This window comes from Notamacropus eugenii, chromosome 1 (assembly GCF_028372415.1).
Source record: "Notamacropus eugenii isolate mMacEug1 chromosome 1, mMacEug1.pri_v2, whole genome shotgun sequence".
Classification (NCBI taxonomy): Eukaryota; Metazoa; Chordata; class Mammalia; order Diprotodontia; family Macropodidae; genus Notamacropus; species Notamacropus eugenii.
This window is the reverse complement of record NC_092872.1, coordinates 239386375-239412451: the sequence shown is the minus strand read 5'-3', so window position 1 is coordinate 239412451 and position 26077 is coordinate 239386375. Positions and strand designations below refer to the sequence as shown.

Below are 26077 nucleotides of genomic sequence, written 5' to 3'. Positions count from 1 at the left end.
CTTTATTAAGTACCTACTGTGTGCTAGGCACTGTGCCTAGCAAAAAAAAAAAATACCAAAAAAACAGTCTGCCCACAGGGAGTTCATGGGGGAGACAATATTCAAATAACTATGTACAAACAAGATATATGCAGGATAGATTGGAAATAAGCAGCCAAGGGAAGGGATGAAGGGGGCTCAGAAAGGGCTTCTTGTAGATGGTAAGGTTTTTGTTTTGGGAGGTAGTCTTGGTTAAGTGACTTGCCCAGGGTGACACAGCTAGTATGTGTCTGAGGCTAGACTTAAACTCAGGTCTTCTTGACTCTCAGATCAGTACTCTATCCACTGTGCCACCTAGCTGTCCTGATGGTGAGGTTTTGGCTGGGATCTGAAGGAAGCCAAGTAGGGCAAGAGATGGAGCTGAGGAGGAAGGAAGGGACAGCCCAGTGTTGGCTGATGGGATGTTTCATTCAAGAAAGAGCAACAGGGAATAAATGAAGGTAATTATGTGAAATAAAGTGGGGAAAGTACGTTGAAGCTAGATCTCAAAGCACCTAAAGAATTTTGGACTTTGTCTCTGAGGCTTTTGGAGCTGGGCAGGGACACAGTCAGACCTGAGCCTTGGGAACGTTATTTTGACAGCTGGAGGCAGGGAGGCCAATTAGGAGGCTATTGTGATAGTCCACGTGAGACACAATGAGGGCCTGAACTAGGGAGGTGGCCCTGGGAATGGAAAGAAGTGGGTGGATGTGAGAGGGAAGATCAACACAGCTTGGCACTTGATTGGGCCTGAGGGAGTGAGACTGAGGACAGAGGCAAAGATGACGCAGAAGTTTTGAGCCTGGGTGACTAAGAAGGTGGGGGGGGTGGTATAGAAAGAAAGAGAAGTGGGTTTGGGGGGCAGTTTGGCGCCTGTGGAGTGGGAGGTCCAGGTAGGGACATCCACACGGAGCTGACCCATAGGCAGCTGAAGATGGAGAGCCCTGGGGTCCAGGCAGAATCAGAGATGGAGATTTGCACATTGTCCTGGAGGAGTGGCCATTCAATGTGGGGACCAAGGAAGGAAGCAGAGCGGGGGGAAGGAAAGAACCCTGAAGACAGACCCCCATGTAACACACTGTAGGGCTGATTTAGAAAATGGTGCCTAGAACTCTTCGGGAGCAGATACAAGGCCCCTGGAAACAGCTCATTGACTGTACAATAGTGGCAAAGAATTGAATTTGGAGCCAGATCACAGATTCAAATTCTGACTCCTTACCTGGACTTTCCATCAATTACTTTACCTGCTGGGGCTCAGTTTCCTTGTCTGTAAAATGAAGAGTTTGGATTAGGCAATTCCACAGTCATCTATGACCTGATGGAGGAATTTCTTTTGGTTGACGCTGCCCTCCTCCTCCTCCCCAACTCTGGGCTATATCCCCAGGTTGGGGTGCAGGTCTCAGCCTGGACGGATGAAAGTTTACACACAAGGGATGTCAGGGAGGAGACTGTGGCCTCCCACACTGTTGATCTTGAAACCATGTTGAAGGTCAAAGGACAGCAGAGGGAGGGATGGCTGACCGCCCAGGTTTATAGCTGGAAGGGATGGAACAAAGGTTATCTCCTTTGATACTTTCAATTTACCTAGAAGGAAATGGGCCAATTGACTCCACTGACTCCAGATCCAGTGGTTTTTCCATTGCAGAGTCAGAGATGAATATGATTTGGTACAGTGGCATGACCTGGGCTCAGATCCTCCCTTCAATACTTACTAGCTCTATGACCTTGTCCAAGTTATCCCTAGAAGCCTCAGTTTCACCTTCAGCCCCCACAAAATGGGGGTAATAATGCTTGTAATACTCACCACCCAGACTTGTGGCTAGTAGCAAATAATAAAGGCAGTGCAAAGAACTTGGCAGAATTTAAAACCTAGTTAAATGTGAATTATTCTTAACGTACAGTGGAAATAACACAGTTAACCGCTTGTGGCATATTCAAAATACAAAAGAAGAATCCAAGGGCAGATTTTATAGTGGATCAAGGGTGGCACAAGTCAAGAAGTTTTAGTTTGGAATCTCATCTCATATGCTTACTAGCTGTATGACCTTGGAGAAGTCATTTCTTCTGGGCTTCAGTTGTCTTATCTATAAAATGAGGGAGCTGACTATGAGGATGTTTTAGATTCCTCCAGCTCTAAATCTATGACACTGTGACATCCAGGGAGAGGTGGGGTATGTGTGTGTGCGCGTGTGCGTGCGTATGTGTACATGTACGCATGCACGCATGCACGCATGCACATTTAGGGGGTGGGGATGTACAAGACAGAAGGGATGCTGGTCTTTGACTACAGCAAGTCTAACAATGAGATCCTAAAGGACAAATTCATGGGCACAGGGAGATATCATCTCAGTTGAATATGCCTTATCTCTACCGCCTGTGAGACACATTCTGCAATAACAAACATTTCAATAATTTGCACGAGCTGAGGGGCGGGGGCCTCCAGCTCTGAGACCTGACTTAGCCCCTATGACCTTGCAGAGTCCTCAGGGACACCGTTGGAACATGCGTATTGCTTGCCCTTCCCCTGTCCCCTGGATCAGAGAGAACTTCCTCTAATGCTGAGTCCTGCAGTTCAGGGTGGTCCTGGGTGCCAAGGATGGGTCCATGAGTGATTCACCACAGCGTACCAGCCGGCTACCCTGTGCATGCTTCCAGCACCCTCTCTTCTAATGCCTGTGTCTGTTCATCTGGCTCTGCCCTCCAGATGCCAAAGGGAGGTGGCAGGAAAGGAGGCATGGAGAGCCTTGGCACAACACTTAGAATTGATGGAGGCTCCTAAGGAAGGTCTGTGAGTCAAGAATGGGGTCAGGTGTCGGAATTAGGACCGTGGGTATTTGTGGGTCCCACTGCTGACCACTTTACTATTTATCAGAAGACCTTGGGAGAATCCCTACTTGTCACTATACCTTTATGGGGTCTTAACCTTTTTCTATCATGAACCCTTTTGGCAAACTGGTGAGGCCTGTAGACTCAATGTCAGAACAGTGTTTTAAATAATGAAAGAAAACAGTAAGTTTCAGTTAAATTTTAGTGAAAATAAAAATAGATTTTTACCCATTTAAATTCACAGACCCTCAATATTACAATGATAGTAGCTAGCATTTGTATGATACTTTAAAAATTTTATTTGATTTAATCCTCCCAACCCTATCAGGTAAAGGTATTATTATTATCATGCCCATTTTACAGATGGGGAAACTGAGGCAAACAGGGTGAAGTTACTTGCCCATGGTCACACAGCTAATAAATATCTGAAGCAGGATTTGAACTCAGGTCTTCCTGACTCGAGGCCCAGCACTGTATCCACTGCACCACCTAGCTGCCCTTGACATCTGTCTGTGGCCCAGAGGTTTAAGAATTCCTGATCTAGATGGTGTCTGGGGACACTTAGAACCCCAGAATTCTATAGATTGTTGACTGACTAACCTTCCATCTTCCACCACTTTGGCCTCCTTCTCTCTGGGAAAGGAGATGCTCAGGGGTGCCTGGTGGCTTTCTGATTCCATACTGTTCCTGTTTCTCTAGGGGAGGGGAGTAGTGGATGCAGTGGCTAGGATCAGGGTTGTCTGGGGTGGGGGGCAATCAGAACTGGGATGGTGATGGGACTTCTGTCTACTCTACCCCTTAAACTTCCTCCAGCCCCCATAGTCTGGATAGCCTACCTGCCTGGTTCAGCAGCTGGTTTCTAAAGGACAAAGCTCTAGGAGAACAGCATGACAGAAGGAGGCCTAGACTTCAGATTAAGATACCTGGGTTCAAATCCCAGCTTGTTCACTTACTATGGGTGTGACTGTGGCCAGATTATTTCACCTATCATAGTTTCACTGTCTTCATCAGTAAAAAAAAAAAAAAAAAATGGGGATGAGTGTCATCTTCACGGGGTTGTTGGCGGGAAAATCTTTGCAGAATCTAGAATTGTAAGACATCAATTTGGTGTTAGAAGAGACCTTAGGCTAGGCCAACCCATTCAGCCTCCTCCATTAACAGATGAGTCAGCTGAGGTCTAGAAATGTGACATGACTTACCCAAGGTCATGAGGGTACTAAGCGGCCATCAGGATTCAAATCCAGGTCTCTTTCCACTATCCTGCCTTTCCCAATGGAGTGGAATGGAAGAACACTAGAGTCATGGGAGACCTGGATTCCAACTCTACCTCCAAAACTTCTCAGCTGTCTAATCCTGGGGCATATCACTATTAGCTGTTGTTATTTCTGCACTCCTCACAGTCCCCTGCTGTGTTTGTCCTCTTTCGGTCCTCGGCTAGGCAAGGCAGGATGCAGAACTGTGAGCAAGGCCATTCATGGTGACCCTAACTTGGTACAGGGTGGTGTGATATGGCAGGAAGAATGGTGAACATAAACTGTGTGGGTGTGGGCTACCATTTACTCACCTGTAAAAGGCAGCTAGGTGTCTCAGTGGTTAGATAGGCCTGGAGTCAGGAAGATCTGAGTTCAAATATAAACTCAGACACTTAGCAGCTGTGTGACCCTGGACAAGTCACTTAATCTCCATTTGCCTCAAGTTGTGAGTTCAAATGTCAACTCAGATACTTATGAGCCATGTGACCCTGTGCAAGTCACTTAGTCCTGTTTGCCTCAGTTTCCTCATCTGTAACATTACCCGGAGAAAGAAGTGGCAAACCACTCCAGTATCTTTGCCAAGAAAACCCCAAATGGGGTCATGGAGAGTCAGACACAACTGAATGACTGAACAACACAAAATTCAGCAAATGGGACAAGATGACCTCTCCGGTCCCTTAGAGCTGTGGCATCCTGGGACGGCCTTGCTCTTTGACTGAGGGCCAGCTTTTGTTCTGCTGTTGGCCCCTCCCCTTTGCTGGCTCTTTCAGAACCTGCCAAGAGGAGAGGTGAGACAAGATTATTTGCCCCCTTCTGCATACAGGGCTGCCAGGACTCATACCTTGGGGAGGTTGGCTGTGAGGGACTCCTGTCCCCATGGCAGAGGGCATCAATGCTGGTGACTGGGGAAGCAGGGTATGGGAAAATGGCTTCCAGAAGGGGCCCCCAGACCCCACCAGCCCCCCATTCATCATTAGGAGTGGCCATTGAGATGTTCTCTGAGGGGAGCCAGGCCAGGGCCCTTCTGTCCCCTCCAGACTCCGGGAGCTGGGGCCAGATGGAAAAAAAGCCTTTTTGTCTGGGGTGGGGGGTCTTTCAGTGTGGGGTTTGTGTGTTTTTTAAACATCATAACAAATGGGTTTTACTCCCCTCTACCCTCCCCACATCCCACTGTGAGCATTAGCTAAGCAGAGAGAATGGAAGAGATTTTCCATGCAGTGGGTGGTCAAGTCTGGCTGGAATTAACTAGTGTTCAGGGGGCAGAGACGGTGTGTGAAAGGCCGCTGTGATTGCCTGTGATGAATGTGCCCAGCGTGGTGTGTTTCTCTCTCCCCACCTCCCGTCTGCCTGCAGCCCTCTGCTCCCTGCTGGCACTAACTTGAGTGACCTGCCTCAGAGACGGTCTCACAACTGCATCCAGCTGTGGACACTGTTTCTGCAGCTTTCGGTTGCCCCGTCCTTCTTTGTGCCATCACAGGTTCACAGATTTAGAACTGAAAGAGACCATTTAGTCTAACTCCATCAGGAAACTGAGGCCCAGACAGGGTAAGTAACTTAGACGGGTCCCAAGAGGCAGCTCCAGGCTTCTCTCCCTCCAAATTCAAGGCTTTTCCCGCTGTCCTTTCCTCCACTGGCACCATGCCTGGACTCCTTGTCTTCCGTTCCACCACTGCCTTGGGAGAAGTGACTACATCACAGTGTTATGGGTGATTGTGGGGTCGTATCCTAGTCTTGGTGAGCCCCACAGGCCTACCCCTAGAGCCACAACAGTTTGACTCATAGGGTATAGACATAGAAAGGACTTTAGAGGTCATTGAGTCCCACTCACATGCTCTCATTTTGCAGATGAGGCACTTGAGGCTCAAAGATTTTAGGTGATTGGCCCTTGGTTATATAACCAATAAATTGGAATTTGATGACTTGGAGTTCAGGACTCCATCCCCTGTTCCAGTGTTTTGTACAGTGTTTCTCTAACACTGCACTGAAGTTTCCATCCTACTGCCTTGTAAAGTGCAGAGTGTATTTGGGGAAACAGCAGCAGGCTTTATCAGTTAGCTCCATCAGAGAGAAGTGAGGAAAAAATGGCTTACTTCTTGCTGGTAACCCATCCTGGCCACTCCTGCTCCTCCCCCCAAGGCTGGTCTCAGGGGATGTTTTCAGAAGGGCCCCTGAGTATACCTGGCGCTTACAGAGGCAACAAGGGACTTGTGGAAAGGACACTGGGGTAGGAGTTAGGACACCTGGGTTCTGGTCCTTCCTGGGCCACCAGGTTCTCTGTGTGACTTTGGACAAGTTAATCCCCTTCCCTGACCCAGCTAGGATGTCCAACCAGAAGGATCCTAGATTTCAAGCTGGAAGCACATTCAGAGGTCATCTCTGGCAACCCTCTCATTCATGCAGAGGAGGAAACTGAAGCCCAGAGAGGTTGTGACTTTCCCCCTTCTAAAGGTCCTTAGCAAAGTGCCTGGAGCATTGTAGGCACTTACAGTATGTTTTGGATTTCCCAAGATCAGGCAGATAGTAAATGATACACATGGAGGTCCTCTGACTCCATGTCCCAAGCTGATTTTTCAGTGAACCATGGTAAAATCTAAGTTCCCTAAGGGCAGAGGTGATCTCACTTTTCTGTTTGTATTCCCAGCACCTGATACATTTAGTAGGTGCTTACTAAATGCTTGTTTCATTGAGTAAGGTCCCTTCCTGTTTCAAGGCTATAGAATCTTTGAGTCTATGAATTAGGAACCATCTGCTCCTTTCCCTGGCTTCTTGAGAAGTATCCAAAGCCGGGTTCATAGGCCTGGAACCCTACTGCCTATTCCCACAGTGTCCTGTAGCCTAATGACATTGCTGCAGCTTGTGTACCTGGGAATGGGTTATCTACTGGTGCAGTTATGGGAAATCCACACTGCTTCAGAATTATGGACTCAAGCAGGATGCTCCCATTACACGAGACAGCCAGAACTGTCCTTACTTTTCCTTTCCTGAGAATCAGAGCCACCTCCCTCTTGCATAACAATATTCATAGTTCCATAGTTTAATATATTTAGAACTGGAAGGTGATAGATTATCTAGTTCAACCTTCTCAATTTTATTTTTTCATTTAAATGTTTTAAAATTAAATTTTATTTTTCCCTAGTTGTCAAGTATTTCTTTTTTTGTCCTTTCTTTCCTTCCTCTCTTACATCCATCTTGTTGGGGTGGGGAGAGAAAGAAAAACAAAACCTTTATGACAAATAAAAATATAATCAAGCAAAGCAAATTCTCATATTGGCCATATTAAAAAATATGTTGCGTTCATCCCTTCTCTGGCAGGAGGTGGGTGGTCTTCCTCCTCATTGGCCCACTAGAATCATGGGTAATCATTGCATTGATCTGAATTCTTAAGTCTTGGAAAGGTGTTTGTTTTTATAAAGTTATTATAGTATAAATTATCCTCTTGGTTCTGCTAAATTCATTCTGCATCAGTTCCTACAAGTCTTCCCAGGTTTCTTTGAAATTGAATCTTTCGTCAGTGCAGTAATCACTCCTTTACATTGCATTTTTCTTCCTAAACCTAATTGATTTAGCCTTTGACCAAGTGATGAGCAAACACTGCCCTTTCCTTAGTATCCAATTCTTGACCACTACAAAAAAAAAAAAGAACAGAAATACTTTTGTAGCTATAGGACCCTTTTCTTCTTCCTTGGTTCTCTTAGAGGTCTAGGTCTAGTCAAGGTATCACTACATTCCACTCCAGGATATGCAAGGTTAGTTGACAGAGCATCCATCAGTGTACCCTTTTCCTTGTAGCCTCTCCATTTTGATCATTTTCCTTTTCTTTTTTGTCAGCTTTGCCAATGTGATAAGTATGAGGTGGAGCTTCATGGTTGCTTTAATTTGCATTTCTCAAAGTATTAAGTATTTGGAGAATTTTTAATATAGCTGAAGGTAGCTGGATTTCTTCTCTTGAGAACTGCCTGTTCATATCTTGACCACCTACTTGTCAGCTGGCAAATTACTCTTATTATAAATTTAGAATCAACTCCTTATGTAGCTTGGAAATGAGACTTTAAATCCCTTAATTCCACAGGTGAAGAGAGGCCAGAAAGGGCTTGCATAGACAGTGAAACAAGGGGTAGAAGTGAGATTTGAATCCAGGTTCTTTGACTCTGAATACTCTATTCTACTATATCCAGTGAGATAAAGGCATTCTCAGATGAAGGGACCAAGTGGAACAATGCTGTGCTCCTCCACCCCTGCTTTGATCTCCAGTGAATCCAAGAACATAGGAAGTGCTCTACCGATGGCTCACATGGCTTAGGACTCTGAGTTCTAATCCAGCTTAGATGCACGCTGGCTGTGGGATCCTGGACGAATTACTCAGTTTCCTCATCTGTCAAATGGGGAAAATGTTATCACCTCCCTCCCAGAGTTGTGAGGGTCAAGTGAGATAGTGTAGATGACATACTCGTAAATCCTTAAAATGCTGTATAAATGTAACTTATTATATGTGCACTTCATAAAGGCATGAAGGAGACTGTTTTGGCAATGAATGGGATGGGCTCCCTGGCATGAGCTTCAAAAGCTGAGAAAATAGCTCTTCCTTCCATGACTAGCTCATTATGAATCTCCTGCCCTCGAATATCGTAGTACTAATAATACTTATGATGACTTAAAACTTTTTTGAATTGTATTTTGAGCCTTCTTGGGGCAACAAGTCTGTAAGTAAATTCCATACTTATGTCTAATGTATGCATATATACTTACTTATACATAGTATATATGTATAATATAGGTATATAGTGTATATATATTATATGCCAAATATATCCTATATGTATATAGTATATGTAATATTTATAGTAAAAAATACTTTCGTTTATCTTGAAACTACTGCTTTCAAAGTCCTATTTCTGGAGTCCTAGATCTCATAAATCAGTCAGGTTACTATCTTTCTTCCAGTGGAAGGAAATCCATTTTCTTATCCAGTTGGGGAACCAGCCGTCTGGTTTAACCCTTGGAAAAGAGAATAGCTTCTTCTCTTCTCTCTTCTTTCTCTCTTCCTCTTTCTCTCCTTTCTCTCTCTTTCTCCCTCCCTCTCAGAGAGAGAGAGAGAAAGAGAGCCTTTATATAGAATAGCCTATATATCTGTATTTATATCTCTGTATCTGTCTGGTGTAACCCTTGGAAAGGAGGATCTATCTCACTTTATATATAGATAGATATAGACATACATATACACATATATACGCACACATATATATCCTATAAACTGACAAGGTTTCCTTTCTTTCCTCCTAAATCTCACTCCCTGTTCTGGGGACTTGGGAGAGCCAGATTCAGTCCAAGGAGTCTCCAGATAACCTTTGATTCAATTCAAGAAGAGATAAATTGACAAGTCCAGCGTCTCACAGCAGCAAAACCATGATAAAAACACAAGCTTCTTGCTGCGTAGGCCAGCATTCTTCGAAACACCCAGAGTTAGCTCCCGAATAACAGGTCAGGCCTGTTCCTTACTAACCCTAGAGTCGAGGACTGTGGTGGAGGGTGTAGCCCTAACCCTTCTGGCCCGAGCAGGCGTGGCAGGGACTCCACTGGCAGCAAGCATCTCTTCTTCCTTCCTCTCCAAGACCCGCCTGTGCTCAGTGTTGATGATAGAAGAGCTAGCCCTGGCAGAATAGGAATGGGGAGCCCACTTTGCCTTCTGAGTCTCCAGCTCTTGACAAGACCTGTGGCAAGGGGAGGTGGGCCTCCCTTTAAGTAACTCACGAAATTTGGGTTAATAAGAGTAGCAAACAGATAACTCTGTGGTTTGTGAAGCACTTTACACATGTCATTTCCAAGTGCTGTTATTATCCCCATTTTACAGATGAGGAAACTGAGGTTGAGAGGCTAAGCGAATGGCCCAGGATCACACAACCAGAAAATACGTGAGATAAGGGAACAAGCATTTATTAAGTGCCGATTATGGGCCGGGCTGTGCTAAATGCTTTACCAATATTATCTCATTTGAGACTCACAACAACCATGGGAGGTAGGAGCTGTTATTGTTCCTGTTTTTCAGCTAAGGAAAGTGAAGTGACTTGCCCAGGGTCATGCAACTAGGAAGTATCTAAGGCTGTGTTTGAACTGTGATCTTCCTAACTGCAGGCCCAGGGCTTTATCTACTGTGCTGTGGAACCAGGACACACTAGGGTCTTCTGATTCCAAGTCTGGAATCATTGTGCCAAATTTCTTGTACTGAATGGCTTATTCCATGCCATAGATCAGGGGTGGGGAACCTGACTGTAGACTGCATGTGGCCCTCTAGGTCCGCAAGTGCACTTGAGGACCTAGAGGGCCACATGTGACCTTGAGTCAGGTTCCCCACTCATGCCACAGATAAATTGAGTTTGACTGCTCACTTGACAGAACGATTTTTTTCAAAGGACCAAAGAATTCCTCATAGGGTTCCTTTAGTCCTTGGCTCCCCCACCACATTTCAAATAGGATTTGATTTACAAAACTTCTGTTTACTCATAACTTTTCATAAACACATCTATTGTGTAAAGGGAGGGAACTTCCTTTCTATTGATGACCATTGACCCATAGACAAAACCCAGCCAAGGTTCAGATGCAAGCAGAGACAGAGCCTCATCAGCTTGCCATCAGCTTTACTGTTGTTTTTCAGAAAAAGGAAAGTGGAAAAAGATCAGGTTTTTTAAATTAAGAAGGGGCAACATGAACAGGATGGACTGCAAGGAATTACTGAACATGCTTCCCTTTTGTTCTAGGGAATAGTTCATTAAAAGAGGGCGAAGTGCCGAAAACATACACATCTACTCATAGAGGGAGCTGGAAAGGTCACCTAGTGACCACTGGCAAGTCATGACCTCTCAAAATCTCAGTTTCCTCATCTCTAAAATGGGAATAGTATTTATAGGTGTCTTGCCTCATAGCACTGTTCTGAGGGAAACGATTTGTAAACACTAAAGCACTATCTAAATAAATTATATGTTATATAAATAATTATATTTATCTCAAGATCATGCCAGATGAGGATTGGTTGAAGGAACTAGGGATGGAGAAGAGATGAGGTAGAGGGGGAGGGATGGGAATCGATAGCCGCCTTCTAGTATTTGAAGGACAGTTTTGGGGAGGAGGAATTAGATTCATTCTGTTTGGTTCTACTGGGAACAATGGGTGGAAATTGTAAAGACAAATCTTTTAAGCTTTTACAGTTGATGGAAAGTTCCTGAGGAAGTAGAGAGCTCCCCCTCATTAGAGGTTTCCAGGCTAAGGACAGAGAAGCAATTGTTGAGAATTTTAATAGAGGACATCCTTTCTGAGGTAGGAGGTGGGCTACATGCCTCTGAGACCCCTTCCAACCCATAAGATTCTATGATTTTCTTGGATCCATCCTCCATTTTCTTTCTCACCTTCCCCTTTCCTCCTTCCCTCTTCCATCCCCCCAGCCAGATATGACCATTGTCCTGAATGCCCTTATCACTTGACATTAGAATAATCCAGTAGTGTTACTATGTACACAACTTGGTGGCACAGTGGATAGAGCACCAACCTTGGAGTCAGGAAGGCCTGAGGTCAAATCCCATCTCAGATTCTTACTAGCACTGTGACCCTGGACAAGTCACTTATAAAATGGAAGTGATAATAACACCTACCTCCCAGGGGTGTTGTGAGGCTCAGGTGAGATACTATCTATAATATAATATCTTTCTTTATAAATAATCTATCTATCTTCATAAATGCTGGCTCTTATTAATATTACGTCTTTTTCCTTTGGAAGTCTTGGAGCGATAGGACAGCCAGGGTTGCAGCAGGTCACAATATCTCCTCGCTGAAAGGGACTTCAGAGGTCATTTTGGTCCAGCCCATACCTGACCAAGAATCCCCATCTTTGACATGCTAGACAAGGGGTCATCCAGTCTTTGCTTGAAGAGCTCCAGTGAGGGTCATCTACTACCACCTGAGGCAGCCCACTATGTTCTTGGAGACCTCTCAATTTTAGGAAGCAGCAGTTTGAGATCAGAGACTGAGTGTTTGGTTGTTTTCTCATCTCTGGCACCTGGCACAGCACCTTACATCTAGTGAGTGCCTAATATGTGCTTGTGGAATTGAATGGAAGGAAGTTTTTTCAGAGATGACTTTGGAATCTCTAGAAGATATTCCTGTCTGTTTATGGTCTACCTAAATTCTGAAACATGGGACTTTGGGGCTGTAATGCTAGTGAGATTAAAGATCTTTCCCACCCATTAATGGGCTGGCCCATTAAGGAGAGTTTGATTAAGGGAGGTTTGTAGGAAGGCCCACACCACACCTTTTGTAAATTTCTAATGAGGCACCGGTTCTCAAGGATTGCGATGCCTCTGACTGTGAAAAGTGTATAAAGACTCTGAGGTAAGGTTTTACTTTGGAGTTTACTCTTTGGAAGTGTTTGTTTGGCCATATGAGACTCTGGGCATCCACTTATGAAGGCCCCCAGCTTTGAAAACCCAGATGTTGGTGCTTCTCTCTCTGGTAACTATGTGTGTATGGCCAGACAGTTTGATCTGTCTGTTGATCTGTGATGTATGTATTGCTTATGGTCAGGTAGCTGGAAATCTTGTCAGTTGATCTTTATTTCTCTGGGTTTTCTCCAAAGTTCAAGTGAATGATACTTGTGCTTGATTAAAGCTATTTTTGACCCCTCAAAAGTTGCTTTCCTTTTAGAAAAGCTAATCAAAAAACCTGTGATAGCAGGCCCTCCTGTGTATCTTAGGGTCCTTGCTTTTACAAGCGCAGGGGGGATGGAGAGCATCCTCTTCAGCTGGGCCCTGGGTGATTCCTGTTCCTTTAAAGGCCTCCTTTGGTCTACTGTCTCTGTTGGAAATTTTCATTAGGGCTGGGTTCTGTTCTGGTCTCATGCCTGTCCTAGCTATCCAGCGTGGCTCGCTCGGGGTCACCAATGTGGGTAGGTATGATACATGTTCTCTCTTTGTCTGTCTCTCTCCCTACTCCCTTTCTCCCCTTTCCCTTCCCATTTGACCCTAAGGTGGCTGTATATTTTCCAAAGGAGGAAACAAGCTGGCTCAGTGGTTATTTTCTACAGTGGACCACGTCTTCCCAGGCACACAGTTGACTGAGAGGTGTAGGGAATACAAGTTCCTGCTGTGTCTTTTGTTTGTTGATTATAAGAAAGGTCTGACTCCATAGAACCAAGGGCAGGCTTAAAAATTTCTCTCCCCACAACGTGTCTTCCATGAATATGTTAAGATTATACAAGAGCCTGTGACAGATAGAGCTGCAGAGATAACTTTGTTCCCTGAGCCTCTGAGTGTAGATATCAAGCAAGGCATGGAATGGGGAAGCCTGCTTCTAAAGGGATTCACAGGCCTCTGTCCTCTGCAATCCCTTCTCCACACCCCTGGCAAATTAATGCTCTCAAAGCAAAGTCCAGGTCACATCACTGTCCTGCTCCACTGTCTTCAATGGCTCCCTATCACCTTAAGAATCGAATTCAGGTGCTTCTACCTGACCTTTCTGGCTCTACCCACATTTCTGGACTTCTTATTATCCTTCCTTACACACTCTGGCCTCCTAGCTCTTGTCTGAAATCTGTGCCTTTGCAGAGATATCCCACTACCCCCTGCCTCAGGGGGTCCCTTGGTTCCTTCAGGTACTACCTTGTATTTGAAGCATGTGGAATATTCTTGCTCTCCAAGGGCAGAGACAGTCTTTGCTTCTCTTTGTATCCCTGATGGTGCCTTGAAAATAATAGGAGTGTTAAATTGATATGTTTTTTAAATGAATTGAATTTAAAAGAGATTTCCCAGGTAACTAGGCAGAAGGCAGTTAAGTGGCGCCATAGTGAACATAGTGTCCAGCCTGGAGTCAGGAAGACTCATTTTTCTGAGTTCAAATCTGACCTCAGACATTTACTAGCAGTGTGATCCTGGGCAACTTACTTAACCCCGTTTACCTCAGTTTCCTCATCTTTCAAATGGTCTGGAGAAGGAAATGGCCAACCATTCTAGCATAATTGCAATAAAGCCCTAAATGGGGTCATGAAGAGTTAGACATGTCTCAAAAAACAACTGAACAGAAAGGCAGCTAGGTGATATAGTGGACTGATAGAGTATTGGACTTGGAGACAGGGAGACCTGAGTTCAAATCCTGTCTTGGATCCTTACTAGCTGTGGGACTTTGGGGAAGTTGCTTATCCTCCCTGGGCCTCATTTTCCTCCTGTAAGATGGATATTATTATAGCATCTGCCTAATAGAGCTATTGTGGGAATCAGATATACATAAAAGGCTTTGTAACCCTTAAAGAGATTTACAGACAATACATTATTATTATTAAATAGTGAGATTTTCTCTTTGTGGATGGCACTGTGTCAATTCTGCAGGAATTCTGCAGAAAGTCTTCAACCTCTTGAAAGAGGTTGACCCAACAGTCCACACAGAAAAAGCCAAATGGATGAAAAATAGCCCATTGTCCAGATTCTGAGATGCAGTATTCCATCAGTAACCATACCTTGGATAGACAACGGAGGTAGACAGTGGACCCAGAAATGAAGAGGAAGGTGGGAGGCTAGGTTAAGTTGGGGAAATTTCAGTATTTTCAATGATCCTGATCTGCCCTCTGACACAAAATTCCATTATTGAAACACCAATATACTACTGAGGTACTGATGTACACAATGTACTACTTGTGGCTGCAAATCTTGGAATATCACAGTCTTGGGGCAGGGAAACAACTAATTTCAGGTGACCTAACTGGCAATGGAAAGCTACATGGTAGATACATAGATCTAGGCTATAAATTTTTTCCAGTGATAACATGTAGGCAAGAAGTAGCATGAAAAATATCACAGTCATATATGTTTGGAAAAGGAAGTGGTTCCATTTTGTATCAAAAGATAACAATGGAAAACTAGGTAGTGTGCTGGAGTCAGGGAGTTCAGATCTGACCTCGGATACTTCTTAGCTATATGACCCTGGGTAAATTACTTAACTTCTCTTTGCTTCAGTTTCCTCATCTATAAAATGAAGATAATAATAGCACCTACCTTCCAGGGTTGTTATGAGTATCAGTTAACATAGTGTCTGGAACATAGTAGATACTATAGAAATACTAGCTAGAACTAGTGGTAGTAGTAGTAGTAATAGTAGAGGTAGTAGCAATAGAAGTAGTGGTGGTGGTGGTGGTGGTGGTGGTGGTGGTAGTTGTAGTAGTAGTAATATCACCTACCAAATGTTAAAAGAAGTAGGTATTGGGCAGGTCCTCCTTGGAATGTCTATGCGATAACACGGACAGGAATTGAAGAAGGCATGGATAGTCATAGATCTAGAACAAGAAAAGATGTCAGAAGTCATCTAGTCCAAGCCCCTCATTTTAAATGAGGCAGTTGAAATCTAGGGAACTGAAATGTCTTACCCAAGGCCACAGGGCTAATAAATTGTGAGGGGAAGGATTTGAACCCAAGTCTTTGGACCTTAGAGCCAGTGCTCTTGACATTAACCCAAGCCACCTCCAAGACTGAGGCTAGCAATGAATGGAGGCACCACGTCTATCACATCATGGATCTCTCAAAGTATGAAACCCACTTTTATTTAACTGTGTAGTAGATACTCCTTCCTACCTTGCATGGAGAATTTGATATTTATAAAAATGTTCAAGCTGGAAAGGAACTTAGAATTCATCTAGCATAACCCCCTTATCTAGTCTTTATTAAACTTTAGGATTTAAAACTGGAAGAGACTTTAAAGACATCTAGTTTATATTTTACAGATGTGGAAACTGAGGCTCAGAGAGGGGAATTGTCAGAGTCACAAGTCAGTGGCAGAGCCAGGATCTGACCTCAGCCAGGGCCTGCTGGGGTCAGGCTTCCTCCTCCAAAGGGAGTCTTTTACTATCACCCATCAAAGGATTCAGGCGGGTGCAGGTGAGTGTGTGTAGCCGTCAGGTCTGGGATGGGGCAAGAACAGTTAGTGAGGAATGGAGGGGAAAAAAAAGAATCTAAACATTGAAACTAACCCACCACACCATGGAGGCCAGGGGTAATCTCTATTTAAGTACATATAATCTTTAGAAGATTCTCCTGAGCCATGTCTGAGAGAAGCTTGGAGATTACTTGGTGGAGAGGGAGGGAGGCTGGGAGGGTGGCTGGATGGGGGGAGGAGGAGGCAGTTGCCTGACTTAGCTTGCTTGGGATAGTGGATTTCTAATGTGCTCAATCTTCAGACTTGGGCTAGTTTTGTGAGAGAGCCCCACAGTAGGGCTGTAAAGACAGTCATAAAGATGGGCACAAACTGCTATTACCGTAGGGTAGGTATGAGGACAGCTGAAGAAGAGAAGGCAGAGAGTAGAGGCAAGAAATAGGGTTTGGGGGCCAGAGGAAGCTGAGTTTTGGGGCCTCAGATCTGAGCTGATCAGGGGTGGAGAAGATGGTTCAAGGGTATTCCTTGTCTGCCCAGATGCCTACTGAGCACTTCCAGGATGCCCTTGGGCTTTGCTTGCTGTCCCAGCCCAAAGGCTCCCCAGTTTGGAGGGCCTCTACCCTTTAGAGACCCCAAAATTTGGTCCTGGGAGGCTGTTCTCCAACACCAAAACCCAGTTTGATCCCACTCTAGCCTAAGAATAAAATCTGTGGGCTGACTGCCTCTGCTCAACTTTCTCTTGATATGGAAAAGGACATCTGGTCCTTTGGTCTGGTCTGGTCATACCAGTTGGTGTGGTGGAAAGAGTGCTGACTTTGGGACCAGAGGGTCAGGATTCAAATCCCAGCTCTGCTGCTTGCTACCTATGTGACATTGGATGTCCCTGAGCCCTGGGGCTCAGTTTCCTCATTTATATAATGAGGGACTTAGGCTGCATGACTTCTGGGTTCTTTATGCCTCCAAAACCTCTATTCTCTGGACCTTAGGTAACTGGCAAATGGCCAACTTAAAACATCCCCCGGGCCAGGAACACCTGGGCTGATGTAAGGGAGCCCTGGGGTGGGGAGATGCAGAGGTCATGTCTCAGTACAAAACCCTCTTGTGGGCCTTTTGGGAGAGGGAGGTTAGGAACCAATATGGGAGAGTTGAGAGGTCAGGACTGTACTATGCAACATTCCCCTCCCTTCAGTCCCTCTCCAAACAGCTTAACACATTGTAAGAGCCACAAGGGACTCTGGGGGCAGGTGAGGGGACATGACTTATCAAGGGTCACCCAGCTGGTTAAAGACAGAGCTGGGACACCAGACCAGCTCTCCTTCAGTGGCTCTTCTGTTGGACCCAGTCTGCTTCCCATATATATTTCCTTCCACTGAGAACTTGCTATAATGGAAGGAACACCGTGAAGACCAGAAACATCCCCTGCCCACCCCAGTCTTACTCTAAATCCATGATTCTTCTGACCTCAGCTCAGCAGTTAAAAATATCCATCCCAAGGTGTCCACTCTCCCAATGACACTGGGGCTCTTGTAACCTGGGTACGAGATCTTTTACTGATTTGTTTTTCAACCTCTGAAGCAGTTATAATAAAATAAAACAGATTTATCCCAGGTTCTCTTCATCACAACTTCTGTTTAAAAAAGTGCCTGACCTCAAACAAGGGTCTGACAGTCAATCAATAAGCATTTGTTAAGGATCTACTATGTACCTGGCAGTGTATGCTTCTGGGATTGGGGAATAAAAGGTGCATTGAGCTTCCTAATGACATTCCTCCTGATTCTGAAAGTGTCTTCTAAACCACACCCAAGGAAGAGAATGTCTTCTCTCCAGCATGAGCTTGGCATCATGGGCATTTGATTATACTTTCAGTCTTGTGAACTTGGTAATGTATGTGTGACATACAGGATTGCTTTTGAATTAATATTGATAATATTAATTAATTAATTAATATTGATATTGGATTTGGTCAGTCAGTCAATCATCAAACATTTATTAAACACCTACTATGGATTAAGTGCTGTGCTAGACTCTGGAGATACCAATATGAAAGTAAGAGAGTCTCTGTCCTCAGGGGAAGGGGCTGTCCTCAACAATAATTTAATAAGGACCTACTTTGTTTCAGGGACTGTGCTGGGCTCTAGGAATTCAGAGACAAAATAAGAGTCCCTTTTCTCAAGGAGTTTGCATTCTATTGGGGGAGACAACATGGACATATCTAAGTTTAGTGAAAATCAATAAAGTCTATTGGGAAGGGATTAGGAAAGGCTTTATGTAGAAGAGTGATGTCAGACTCAAATAGAAATGATCCCTATGAGCCCCATATTGACTCAGAAAACCACAAATGAACATTATCTATGTTGTATTGCATTTTTATTTATTTGTCAAACAATTCTCAATTACATCTTAATCTGATTCAGGACTGACTCCTTTGAGGACAGCTTGTGTCTGAGTTTGATAACTCTGATGCAGAATGTAGTGAATGAGCTGAGCCTCAAAGGGAGTGAGGTATTCTGCAAGGCAGAGATGAAGAAGGAGGGCATTCCAGCCACGGGGGAGGAGTATTGCAGAGGCAGGGGTCCATAGACTTCACCAAACTACCAAAGGTATCTGTGACACACAAAAAAAGTTAAAAACTCTTGTTCTCAAGGCCACTGGAGTTTATTGAGAAGGAATAATTCAGTCCAACTTATATTTAAGAAAAATTACTATGGCAGCTGTGTGGAGGAAAGGTTACAGTAGGGAGAGAACAGGAAGGAGAACAAGTAGGTGGCAGCTGCAGAAGTCCAGAGAAGAGGTATTGAAGCTGGGTCTAAGGTGACAGCTGTAAGAGTAATGTGAAGGATTAATATCCCAATGATCCTTGGAGGATCCAAAAGGAAGAGGGTGGTCACTGGTGTTCTGCAGCAGAGTTCAAGACAGGATGAGGATTGAGAAAAGGCCATCTGATTTGGGGATTTAAAAGATCCCTGGTAGCTTTGAAGAGAGCAGTTCTAATTGAGTGATGAGATTGGAAGACATTGCAAAAGGTCAAGAAGTGAGAGGGGAGGAAATGGAGGCAGTAAGTGTAGACAGAAGCCCCATTTCCCTGACCATGCCCAGATCCTAGAGGGTTCACTGTAAGAGGATGTGGTCTGATTGCACTTCCTCTCATGAAAGCCCATGATGGGTGGATATCTTTCGCTTACAGATGAAGTGGTGTTTGTTTGTCCTTCATTATCGAAGAGGATCATGACATCAGGGAGGTGATGCCATGATACGCAAGCGAATTGGATTTAAGTGAGGGAGGGCAATGAAGATAGGGATAGGGAAGTTTTTCTAGTACTTTCTAGGAGAGTCATGGGAGCCATCAGAGCAGAGTGGGCTCAATCTCACATCTTCTCCCAACAGACAAGAACTGTCTTTCTTACCAAGCTTGGAAGCTCTATCCAAGCCATTCCTATCCATCCTGATTCAAGGCATCCCCAGGTGGCATGAAATTCAGTCTCACCACTTTTCTAGCCCCCTCCTATCACGTCCAACTCTGCCCTATGCCTCTGAGACTCAAGGAATTAAAAAAGGAACTTCTGGGGTCATCTAATGCATCCACCTGCCTCTGAGCAAATGATGACTCTAGACTATCAGCCTGAGGCACCTGGATCCAGAAATGACTGACACCTTGTCTACCTGTCCCCTGTGAAGGCCAAGTATGTCCCATGGCTACAATTCCCAGCATAATTGTAAGGGTGTTGAGAAAATTACAAGGAGGAGAGGGCTGGACCCTGTTCTGGGAGGAGAAAGAGGACTGACCCCCCAACTTAATTCATTGTTTTCAAAAGAACAGCTAATGGGTTATGACAAATCTCCTGCTGTCTTCTATCCCTGCTGACTTAGAAAGGAAATGGAAAGTCAATTTTCCTAAATGGATTTTAAACGAGTGACCTCGCTTAGCTGGTTTTTTCCCCTCTTTTTTCCCTTCCCTTTTTACTCCAGAGCCTGCTGCTCAATCAAGGTCTTTCTCCCATTCTGGGCTTCTTTCTCCCTTTCCTCTTTTCTTTTCTGACTCTCCCCTCATGGGACTAGTGATTTCAGAGGATGCTGGAAGTCTCTGTCATGAGGCTTTCTTCAGTAGGGACTTTGGGAAAGAGATGGTATTGGGTAACAAGAAAGAGCCTCCAGAAACTTGTTTTACTTCTTGGAGATTCATTCTCTCTATCTGTAAGATGGAGATGGAGTTGGGATGAGATTAGATGACTTCTAAGTCTCATTCTAGTTCAGACAGTCTGTGATTATGATGGTCTAGTGAGGCATCATGACACCATGGAAAAAGCACCGGATTAATGGTCAGAGTACTGGCATTGATCTTATCCAGTTATAAATCTGGGAACCAAGGATTTGGAGGAGCTACCTGGAAGACTTAAGAGACTCCACATGGTTGGGAAAGGATTTTCTGAGGTCATCTAGATCATCACTCATTACTCACAAAATGGCTCCCCGTTGGTGGTGCTGGGGATACTAGGGTCCTGGGGTCAGTGTTGAGAGGCACTTTCATTTCTCTGAACCTAAAATCACTGAGACCAATGATGATGCTAGTTCTGTTTGTGATGAATGGATGGATGAATGAATGAATGAATGAATTATCATTAATCACTTACTAAGTGAAAGGCAAGCTCTGTGCTAAGACCTGGGGCTACAAATGCAAAAATGTGGCAGTTCCTACCATCAAGGAGCTTACATTCTGATAAAGAGACACAACACAAGTAGGAAACTGGTTGCCTGGGAAGGGCTATATTTTAGTTTGGGAAGTCACAGGCATGGAGAGTGGAACAAGAGGAGGGTCTATTGACTAACCCTTTGCAGAAGCAGCAATGGTGCAGATTTGATTTCAGTTGGAAGATAAAGAGGTGGGAGGGTAGGGAAGGAAGATCAAGAAGGTCAGAAAATAGCCCAATAAAAAAGAATAGCTGAACCTATGACCAGCTTTTTATGAGAGACAGCTCCTCCAACATATGGTTTCTGTTGCTTTTGAGAGTGTGAGAGCCTGTGTCGTGGTTCAGAAAATGGTCAGAGAAAGAACCCTGGATGGGGGTTCTAACTGATGGTGGGAGATGAGTGGGGCTGACTGGTGATTTCAGGTTTAACTACAAGATGAGTCTGCTGAAGTTAGGTCCAAAGACCTATTCAGAAGCTGAAATTCCCAGAGAGAAACTCAATGTCTAGTTTCTTTACTGACTTTTGGGGAGAACCTACATGCTGAGGTGGAGGGCCAGTGGAAGGGACTCAGGGAGGTTGCCTAGCCTCAGTGTTATGGTGACAAGAGGTGGCACCTGGATCAATTGCCCCTTTGGTAGCCTTTTGGGATTAAGAGAGATTAGGGTTGAAGTATTGCCTTTGGCTTTTAGGGGCACAGTGAGGGGGGAGTGTTTAATAGAGAAAGAAGCATGAACAGGAAACACTCCCACCTTCGGTGTCCCCAAAGTCCCTAACACATCCTTTCAGTTTTCCTTCAGTCTGGCTGCCTTAATCCATGTAGAAAGTGATGGCAAGAGGGAAGAGAGGCAACTAAGGGCAGATGTGCCTGGTGGGCTCAGTATGCCCTACTTTGAGCCTTGCTCCTCAGCCCCATGCTGGTTTTGGTGCCCTGGCACACTGCCTGCTATAAATTGGAAACCAGATCAGAGCTGGAAGGGAATTAATGCTTAAAGCAGAGAGAGAAGTCAGGGAGAAGGTGGGGTGAGGTTTGGGGATGAAGCATTAGACATGCTGGGGATCTTCTCAATTCTGCTGTTTTTCATCTCAACTCATTGTGAGCTTGTGTGAGCTGCAAACTTTTCTGGGTTTTAGTCCCCATCTGTAAATGGATACAAAATATTATTAAATTTCTGGGTCACCTTTTCCTTTACTTTCTTCCTCACAGTGATGTTGTGGGATCATGTGTGGGAGGGCGAATGGGTTGGGTGTGGGAGTTCCTGGTAAAAGAGAGATTTTCTTGTTCAATTAAACTCACAGCCCCATCTCCTTGTCTTCTTCTATCAACAGGAATTGAGTATGGTGAAGTCCTGCCAGATTCCTTCCCATCTGCCCCTGCTGAGCCCCTGCCCCACTTTCTACAGGAGCCCCAGGATGCCTACATTGTGAAGAACAAGCCTGTGGAGTTGCTGTGCCGAGCCAACCCAGCCACCCAAATCTACTTCAAGTGCAATGGCGAGTGGGTCAACCAGAATGATCACCTCACCAAGGAGAGTCTGGATGAGGTCACTGGTAAGGCACTTCACCTTTCCTTCTCTTGCCTCATCCCACTCAAAACAAAACAACAAAAGAAAAAGAGAGCAAATAGTATGCTCCACCTCCCTTTGTTCTGAAGGAGATCCAGGGCATATAAAGAAATCACTCCAAGTCACAAAGAGCCAACATCCCCCGTTGACACATAGATGGTTTCTTTTACAAGGTGAGACCCTTGCCTGGTGCCACACCTGTGCCAGGTGATATCCAGTGGGTTGGATCACAGAATCAGACTCTGACTCCAAAAAGAAATTTGAACAATAGATAATATTTTTTTTAAAGAGATGACATTTAATAGGAATTCATCTATGCAGCATTCAAAACTTGGGTTCAAGATACCAGTTGCAAAAATACAGAATGGGAGAAGTGGAGACCAAATAGCCATTCATATGAGAAAGACCTGGATGCTTTTATGGATTGCCAGATCAACAGGAGTCAACAGTGACATGGTGACCAAAAGAGACACATAATGGTAGAAGGACAGGGAAGGTTTGTAAGTACTTAATCAGTACCTATTGATTGACTAATTGAGTGAAAGTACCCAGAGCAAGGGAGATGATGGTCCTGCTATCTCTGTCCTATCTCTATCTGGACTGTTGTTGTTGTGGGTACCGTGCTTTATGAGGAATGTCACCAGAGTCATATGTGGCCAGAAGAAGAGTGAGCCAAGTAATAGAAAGAACGGAGGATAATAAAAGCTCATACTTTGGGTGCTTTAAGGCTTGCCAAGTCTTCCACTTTATCCATACCCCAATGCTATGAAATGCTATTATCATCATCATCCCCATTTTAGAGATGAGAGTCCCTCTACAGCTTACAGTGAGAGGCCACTTCTATCTCTCCTTTCTTCTGTTGAGCAGTCACCTGGCCACACTGTGGAAGGATTTGGGGCAGCCATCAGGTGATTACAGAGAGATGCAGACAGGAGGGCTCACTGGGTACAGAAGTTCCAGTCTTGATATCTGTCCTGGTTTCTTTGCTCATGGGCATCCTTCTTCCAACTCTAAAAGGATATGATTCGATGACTCATTTCAGCTCCTACTTTTGCTTATTAATCATGGTGGCATATTAGTTCCTCTCATGGATCTTAATTCTTGATCTCCTTTAATTCTAGTGACTTCTCTGTGTTGATTCTCTCTCCTTTATCCCTGATGTAGCTTGTTTGCACATGGTTGTTTGCAAATTGTCTCTTCCATTAGATTGTGAGCTCCTTGGAGGCAGGACCTTGTCTTTTACCTTTCTTTGTATCCCCAGCACTTAGCACAGTGCCTGGCATACAGTAGGTACTTAATAAATGCTTGTTGATTGACTGACAGAACTTGATTAGAAAATGAGGATGGTTGGAACAGCTAATCTTTCAGATCATAGGTTACCTCGGGACTGAACCCTAGAGATCACTTCTATTTTCATAATGAAGCCATTTCCCATTGCAAAGTTCTGTTTGAGGTATCACATGTATCAGGTGATGTCCAATGGGTTAGATGACAGAATCAGACTCTGACCCCCAAAAGATCTTTGAACAATAGACAATGTTTAAAAAAAGATGTGAGGTAGTGTAGAGAGAAGAGAGTGATGGATCTGTATCAACTGACTTAGACTCAAATCTTTTTGTTTTTGCATTTGTATTAAACATATTTTCACATTAGTCATGATGTAAAGAAGAATCAGAACTAATGAGAGGAACCACAAGAAAGAAGAAACAAAACAAAACAACAAAGGAAAAGGAAAGCAAATAGTTTGCTTCGATTTGCATTTAGACTCCAGACTTTCTCTGGACGTGGATGGCATTTTCCATCATGAGTCTTTTGGATCTGTCTTAGATCCTTGCATTGTTGAGAAGAGCTAAGTCTATCCAAGTCAGTCATCACACAGTGTGATTGTTACTGTGTGCAACGTTCTCCTGATTCTGGACTTAAACTCAAATCTTGCCTATGCAGGCTTGGGCAAATAACTTTATCTCTCTGTCCCTCTGTCTTTAAAATGAGGAGGAGGTTTGGACTAAGATGACGTCTAAGGATCCTTCCAAAGGTATGTCCATGAGCTTGTGATTATCTGACTCACAAAAGGAGGTAACAGGGTGCAACCTCTACGGAGACAGGGGACACAGGCCCCTGGGGATTCTCATTAGAGGGCGGTCTTTGAGATCCACAGAGGAGGCTCTGTATGAGAGTAATGAGTTTTATTATTCACAGTCTTATGTGTCTGGAAGGTGTCCCCATGTCTGAGTGGCTATCCACATGCTGTCTGCTCATCATATCCCTTTCATTCCCATAACATAAGGGAGCATCTGAGGAAGGGCTTCCGCACCGCGTATCGAACCAGACCAGTGAGCCCATAGGTTACTTATCCCAGCTAAGCCTCTTCTTGGGTCCCTGACATCACCCCAAGTTAGCTGCCTTCACAGAAACACACAGCAAGGGCGTTACACAGTGTGTTCTTGCTCAGGTATACATGGGATTATATGGGCCTCTGAGCATCTCTCCAACTCTGAGCTTCTGTGGTTCAGATCTGTGACACAGAACTAAGAAGTTTCAGAGAGGCAGCTTGATAAGGAGGAAAGTTGTTGAGACATTTCAAATTGTCCAAAAAGTGTAATGGGATGCTTCTGGAGATAGTGAGTTCCCTGTCACTGTAGCTTCTCAATTGGAGGTTGCTTTCTTATTTGTCAGTGGTGTTGGAGAGGGCGTTCCTGCTCAGGGCTAGTCCTCTCCTCCCCTCTTCCCTCTTTTCTGCTCTCACTCTCTCTTTCTTTTTCTCTGTGTCCATTTCTTCTGTTCTGTCTTCTCCTATCTCTCTCTCTCTCTCCCTCCATCCCACTCTCCTACCATAACTCTGTTTCTCTTTCTTCCCCCAACAGTTCCATATTTTATGTCATTAGGACAGAGATGCATCCTGGCCCCTGTACATGCCTGGTGGGGATTGGTAATGCTGTGATTATTAGTAATACCAACACTGCTCCTGTTGCTCCTAGCTGCTACAACAATAACAAGAGGCCTTATGGTGTCCTGGAAATTGGGACACAGCTGTCCTCATTAGCATGGGAATAATGGGTACTGGCCCTGCCCACCACGCCCACACCAACTGGGCAGGGTGAAGCACCTGCCCTCGCTTCTTGGCATCCTAGCCCATAAGCCTCAAGCCCCTTGCCAGAATCCCAAGATACCGCAATGTCTTGTGGAGTATTGACAGCTGTGGGTCCCTTAGGCTATGCTGGTGATTCTGGCCCCCTCCCAAAACTCGCACCAGGATCCATGGGAGAAGAGTAGGAAGCAGAGAGCCCTAGGCCAAAGTCACCCCTCTAGGGATGGGCTTAACATCCCAGTTCCTGGATATTGTTTAGATCATTGTCTAGATCAGTAGACCACCCCTAAGCCTTGGGGAAGCTGGAATGTTAGACTGGGAAATGGGAAACCCAGAAGCTACTACTTCCTTCCTGCATGGCTGTAGACAAGACATTCACTGGCATAGTACATAGTCATATGTACAAATCATAAAGTATGGAGTCAGAGGACCTGGGTTCAAATCCCTGCTCAGCCACTCATTAGTTGTGTGACCCTGGGCAAGTCATTTCCCCCTCTCTAGCGCAGAGTTTCTACATCTGTGAAAAGATAGACTAGGTGTTCTCTACCATCCCCTTTCAGCCCTGTGATTGAATGAGATAATATATACCAAATACTTTGCAGACTTGATTCTCCTTCTTCCCCTCCTCCTCCTTCTTCTCCTTCTCCTCCTCCTCCTTCTCCTTCTCCTTCTCCTTCTCCTTCTCCTTCTTCTTCTTCTTCTTCTTCTTCTTCTTCTTCTTCTTCTCCTCCTTCTCCTTCTCCTTC

The 26077-nt window shown here is 44.7% G+C and overlaps 1 protein-coding gene across 3 annotated transcripts in view; it reads left to right on the top strand.

The window, feature by feature from the left end:
- Window positions 1-26077, top strand: part of UNC5B (unc-5 netrin receptor B) — a 135966-nt gene that overhangs the window by 76642 nt on the left and 33247 nt on the right. For all 3 annotated transcript variants that reach the window (XM_072628279.1, XM_072628280.1, XM_072628278.1), the window contains exon 2: window positions 22008-22229. In XM_072628279.1, coding sequence (XP_072484380.1) covers window positions 22008-22229 — 222 coding nt within the window. The remainder of the gene's footprint in view (window positions 1-22007; window positions 22230-26077) is intronic.